We start from the raw sequence: 6,557 nt of genomic DNA on the forward strand, positions 1-6,557 counted from the left end.
CTCGAACTCAGAAATCCGCCTGCCTCTGCCTCCCGAGNGCTGGGATTAAAGGCGTGCGCCACCACGCCCTTCTCTTCTTTATTTCTTAACCAAGGTTTCCTTCCCATCTTCTTCCTCCTCTCCTTCCTTGGTCCCCTTCTTTCTTCAGTTACTGTATGGACCGTCTCAGTTTCTGTATTTGTCTGACTGCTACTTTATGACTTTTTTTTTTTAACTTAAATCTGCTCTGTTGCTCATGTGGAGACATAAAGCTAGGCCTAAAGTCTTGACTAGATTCAAATGTATTCATTCATTTGGTAGCTTGTTTGGGGCAGGACTATTATTTCTATAGGGGCTCCTCTAGGGAGAACCACATTTTGTTCACCTAGACTCATACCAATAACAGAGTAGCTATTGACAGGCTTTTTCTCTTCCAGTACTGAAGATTGAAAACAGGTTTGTGCATGCTAGAAAGCTCTCTTGGGTTTTTTTGTTTGTTTGTTTGTTTTTTGGGATTTTTTTTAATTGTCGTTTGTTCATTTGACTGGGGAAGGGGGATGTCTGTTTGTTGAAACAGGGTCTTGCTCTGGAACTCATGTCATCCTTGAATTCACAAACCTTCTGCTTCTCTCTCCATAATGCTGAGATTAGGGGTGTGCCCTCCACACATTGGCTTACAGCCAGTCCTTGGCTAACGAAGTGTAATTTTCTCAACATCATCTAATGCCATCACTCAAAGTTCTCTGATGGACCACGAATGTCTTTTACTCACTGATTTATTTGAATCATCATCTAAGCAAGGCAGAGTACTTCATTATTATTCTTTGTGGTTTCTTACTAAAAAAACAAAAAACAAAAACCCTATGATGAATATGATTGTGCATAAGCATCTTGTGGTTTTGCAAATGTACTTTTGATAAAGGTTACAAGACATGGGCTGGCTTCTCAAAAGGCAAATCACACATGAATTTTTCTAGAGAGTGAATCCAACTACTAAATCCAGTATTGATTTATATTGCTTCTCCCAATCAGAAAGAAGCCAACAAAACATACAACTGTGAAAACTTAGGTCTCAGTGAAATTCCTGGCACTCTACCAAACTCAACAGAATGTTTGGAGTTCAGCTTTAATGTCTTGCCTACCATTCAAAATACGACCTTCAGCAGACTCGTCAATCTCACCTTTCTGGATTTAACCAGGTAGGTATTTCAGTTCCTTGGGTGCTCTTGACGTTTTACTTAAGCAAAACTGTATTCTACATCCCAAGTGTCTCTGATATCTTCTCTAGGGCCACAGAGAAGCTGCTTGTGTGTTTAGCCTTCCCTAAGAAACGCATTCCAAGTGCTATTTTCTATTGCAACGCCAGTCAATTAGGAGGAAAACATTCTGTTCTCCAGCTCTGCCTTAGTAGAGCTGTCTAGAAAGTTCTAAGGCAGTGGTTCTCAACCTGTGGGTCAGGACCCATTTGGGGATGGAACGACCCTTTCACAGAGTCACATATCAGATGCACATCTACATTATGATTAGTAACAATAGTTAAATTACAGTTATGAAGTAGAAACAATAATTTTATGGTTCGGGGGAGGGGGTGGTCACCACAACATGAGGAACTGCATTAAAGGGCGGTGGCATTAGGAAGGTTGAGAACCACTGGCCTAAGAATTATTGATGGCAAAAATAAAAACAAGTCTTGATCAAATCAGATACCATATACACTGCCTGTTAATAGAGTTGGCTGTCACTGAGCAAGGACATTTTAGGAGAAACTCATTGATCTCTCTAGTAACTTTGTTTTTGTTGTTTGTTTGTTTGTTTATTTGTTTGAGATAAAATCTCTCTATGTAGTCCTGGCTGTCCTGGAATTCACTATGTCAGCCAGGCTGACCTTGAACTCATGGATAATTGCCTGCTTCTGCCTCCCGAGAGCTAGGATTAAAGGCTAGCACCCCTATATCTGGTTTCTATTAACTCTTTATTTACCTGTTTTATACAAATTGGATAAAGAGTTCCATTATCTGCTCTAGAGGCGAATCATGATTCCAACTGGCGAAATATAGCTGAAGAGTTTTATCTGAATGCTGAAGCAATGTCTGAGAACAAATGGGCAGAAATATCCAAAGCACGTGAGGGTGCGCCACTTGCATAGGTGGAAAGGAGAGAGAAGCCCGCGGCTTCCGAGGCACCTCTAACCCTTCTAGCAGATTTCCAGACTGGTCCTTCCATTCCCGCAGAGCGGGAGAGCACACACACCTATAGTGATCTTTCTTGTTTATAAGCACCACTGTGAGATACTACGGCCAATATCACTACTCACTTGTGGGTAGATGAGGGAGCCATCAGTATGCATGTGTGCAAAGGGGGTGTGTGTTCATGTGCACAAGTGTGTAATTGATCCAGTGGTTTTTTTTTTTTAATATAATACCAGAATGGTGATTTCTTTACTGTTTTCTAGTTCAAGAAACATTTCCCCATATATCATCTGACACAAAGTCCTTCATAAACTCCTTTTACATATAACTGATGAGAAAAGAGCAGCAAGACTATAGCCCAGTGGTAGAATGTATGCTTAGCATGTGCTAGGTCCTGGATTCAACCTTTAATAACACTGCCTTCTACCCCCCCTCAAAAAAAAAAATCAGTAAAGGTTGTATGTTGCCCATGATGTTAGCAATATACATTGCCTCCTATGCAGATATATAGTTTTTGGTATAGTTTATATTAAATTAAACAGTAAATCGTAGTTTGGTTTTTTTTTGTTGTTGTTGTTTTGTTTTGTTTTGTTTTTTTCGAGACAGGGTTTCTCTGTATAGCCCTGGCTGTCCTGGAACTCACTTTGTAGACCAGGCTGGCCTCGAACTCAGAAATCTGCCTGCCTCTGCCTCCCGAGTGCTGGGATTAAAGGTGTGTGCCACCACGCCCGACCGTAGTTTGGTTTTTTATAATCAATCAAATCACTTGTTTTCTTCCTTACCATAAAAGAAAGAAATTTTAAAATCCCAGAGAGTTCACTTTAAAAGGGACAAGGAATATAGATTAAATTCTGAATCAGAGTGTTCAGAACTAAGGCTATTCATGAATTCAAGAAACTACTCTGTGGGCATGGAAGAAAGTTCTGTTTTACTTTTCAGTAATGTATACTATTTGGTTATTGCACACAGTGGATTTGTTAATCCACCACTGTGCTGGTGTGGGTTCATTTGTACTTGTATAAATGATTGCTGAATGCTTTTCTCTTCTTTGAGGTGCCAGATTTACTGGATACATGAAGATACTTTCCAAAGCCAACATCAGTTAGACACACTTGTACTAACTGCAAATCCCCTGATATTTATGGCAGAGACAGCACTTAGTGGGCCCAAGGCACTGAGGCATCTGTTCTTCATCCAAACAGGAATATCCAGTATTGACTTCATCCCAGTACACAATCAAAAAACCTTGGAAAGTCTCTATCTTGGAAGCAACCATATTTCCTCCATCAAGCTCCCCAAAGGCTTCCCAACAGAGAAGCTGAAGGTCCTGGATTTTCAGAATAATGCTATCCATTACCTGTCTAAAGAAGATATGAGCTCTCTCCAGCAAGCCACTAATCTGAGCCTTAACTTAAATGGAAATGACATTGCAGTAATAGAGCCAGGGGCTTTCAAGTCGACTGTCTTCCAAAGTTTGAACTTTGGAGGGACTCAAAGCTTGCTAGCTATCTTCAAGGGTTTGCAGAACTCTACTATCCAGTCTCTTTGGCTGGGGACATTTGAGGACACGGATGGCGAAGATATTAGTCCCTCCGTGTTTGAGGGTCTGTGTGAAATGTCTGTGGAGAGCATCAATCTACAGAAGCATTATTTCTTCAATATTTCCTCCAACACATTCCATTGCTTCAGTGGCCTCCAGGAACTGGACCTAACGGCCACTCACCTGAGAGAATTGCCGTCCGGGCTTGTGGGACTAAGCACACTTAAGAAATTAGTTCTCAGTGCAAATAAGTTTGAGAATTTGTGCCAAATCAGTGCTTCCAATTTCCCCTCCCTTACTCACCTTTACATCAAAGGCAACACAAAGAGACTTGAGCTCGGTACTGGCTGTTTAGAAAACCTAGAGAATCTTCGTGAACTTGACCTCAGCCACGATGACATTGAAACTTCTGATTGTTGCAACCTGCAACTCAGAAACCTGTCTCACTTACAGAGCCTGAACTTGAGCTACAATGAACCCCTGGGCCTCAAGACTGAGGCATTCAAAGAATGCCCTCAGCTAGAACTGCTAGATTTGGCATTTACCCGACTAAAGGTTAAGGATGCACAGAGTCCCTTCCAGAACCTCCATCTTTTGAAGGTGCTAAATCTCTCCCACTGCCTCCTTGAAATCAGAAATGAGCATCTCCTCGATGGCCTGCCAGTACTCCAACATTTGAACTTACAGGGAAATCACTTTCCAAAAGGGAATATCCAAAAGACCAACCCACTTCAGACACTGGGAAGCCTAGAAGTCCTGATTTTATCCTTTTGTGATCTCTCCTCCATTGACCAGCACGCCTTCACCAGTCTGAAGATGATGAATCATGTAGATCTGAGTCACAACAGGCTGACATCCAGTAGCATTGAGGCTCTTGGTCATCTTAAAGGGATCTACCTCAATCTAGCCTCCAATCACATCAGCATCATCCTCCCCAGTCTCCTCCCCATCTTGTCCCAGCAGAGGACCATTAACTTAAGACAAAATCCCCTTGACTGCACTTGCTCAAACATTTACTTTTTAGAATGGTACAAAGAAAACATGCAAAAACTTGAGGACACCGAGGACACTCTTTGCGCAAATCCCCCATTGCTGAGGGGAGTCAGGCTCTCCGATGTCACGCTATCTTGTAGTATGGCAGCTGTGGGCATTTTCTTTCTCATTGTCTTCTTGCTCGTGTCTGCTGTTTTGTTGATTTTTGCAGTGAAATATTTTCTCAGATGGAAATACCAACACATTTAGCTCAAGGTTTCCAGAGACGGCAGATAAATGTGTTTAGCAAAATTGTCCCAAGTGAAGAAGTTGTCATTCTCGAGTGACCAGACTCTTTATTGGTTCCTAGGGCTGGGTTGGGTGTTCACTGAGCTTTTCTAAACATATGCCTTACTCATATGAGTCTTCCATGGTGCTGTGGTTGGAGGGCCAGACATGGCTGTGAGACACAGAGGCAGTCCCTCCAGTGAGAAGTGACCCACAGTCAGCTCTACCCATCTGAGAAAGCATTTATCACAACCATCATCATCTCCCCCACCCCACCCTTCCCACCCCACCCTTCTCACTTGCCCACCCCAGCCCCCACCGTGGCTCCCACCCCCAGTCCAGTCTCCACCTAACTTGGCTATGCTGGGGCCAACTCTGACCCTCTGCTCTCTTTCTCTCACACTTCTGACATTTTGCTTGAGGCTGAGCTCTCTGTCATTGAGCCATTTTGGAAAGTTAGGTCCCAGCAAAACCTATTGTTCATTATAAATGACAAAAGATAAAAAACAAACAACTCAACCAACCAAACAAACAATGAATTTAAAAGAAAAAATAAAGTAATAAATTCTGCTCTCTACTAGATTCTATTAGTCACCTCAATTATTTGCTTTCTAAGGTTTTGAGAAGCCCCTATGGTATGCCACAGAACAAAACTTGTAAAGCCTGCACTAACCCATCCGTAAAGGTTGAGATCGCAGCCATTTCACAGCACGGGTCATCCTCTTCCACGATCTGGTATTCTGACTCTGTGGTTGCAGATTTAGAGGTGGGCTAAGATCGAAACTGTTCTTTTTATTATCCAGGTTTCTGGTCCTTGGACTTCTCTCCCACAGCAACAGGGAGAAGAATTGTGTCTGGTTCCCAGGCTGGCCTTCCAAAGCCTGTTAATCCCTTTGGAGAATATTGAACACCCTCACAGTGGAAACTTGTGGATTTACATATGACTGCATGCTAGGGAACATGAACCTTGTGGATTTACATATGACTGCATGCTAGGGAACATGAACCTTGTGGATTTACATATGACTGCATGCTAGGGAACATGATAAGGCCAGTTTACTGAGAAGAGTTTCTGTTCAGTCCAGGGGTATTCCCAAGGGTGTAGCAATGACAGACAGTAGGAGGCTATTAAAAGCAGACAGACGGACAAAACAAGACAGTTCCCAACTCTCAGAACCCTTCTGGTGCTGGCTGGATCGTCTAAAGTCTGAACTGCCGGTTGAAACTCAGTTATTGTAATATTTATAGTCACTGTTCTCTGAATCCAGGGATTTAAGCATCAATAGATTGGTAATATTTGAAAAAGATTGCACAAATACTAAATATATGCATGGTTTTTTATTTCATGATTCCCCAGACAACATCACTATTTATACAGTATATACCATGTTAAGTATTGTTAGTGATCTAAACACAGAAAGTATGTGGAAAGATTGTGCAGGTTGTATGAAACTACTATTCTATTCGTTTTTGCATAAAGGACTTGAATATTTGAGGATTCTTGTATCTGTGAGGACTCCTGGCCCCAATTTCCCCAGGAAAACCAAAGGGCACCTACCTAAAGCTTTCATTAAATTTCATAACCAATT

At 42.0% G+C, this 6,557-nt stretch overlaps 1 protein-coding gene across 1 annotated transcript in view; it reads left to right on the forward strand.

Annotated features, from left to right (window-relative positions):
- Cd180 (CD180 molecule) overlaps positions 1-5,147 on the forward strand; it is a 13,880-nt gene extending 8,733 nt beyond the window's left edge. The window contains exons 2-3 of the mRNA XM_021208800.2: positions 1,012-1,178; positions 3,222-5,147. Coding sequence (XP_021064459.1) covers positions 1,012-1,178; positions 3,222-4,950 — 1,896 coding nt within the window. The 3' untranslated portion in view covers positions 4,951-5,147. The remainder of the gene's footprint in view (positions 1-1,011; positions 1,179-3,221) is intronic.
- Positions 5,148-6,557: the final 1,410 nt, after the last annotated feature.

Source organism: Mus pahari, chromosome 11 (genome assembly GCF_900095145.1).
Source record: "Mus pahari chromosome 11, PAHARI_EIJ_v1.1, whole genome shotgun sequence".
Classification (NCBI taxonomy): domain Eukaryota; kingdom Metazoa; phylum Chordata; class Mammalia; order Rodentia; family Muridae; genus Mus; species Mus pahari.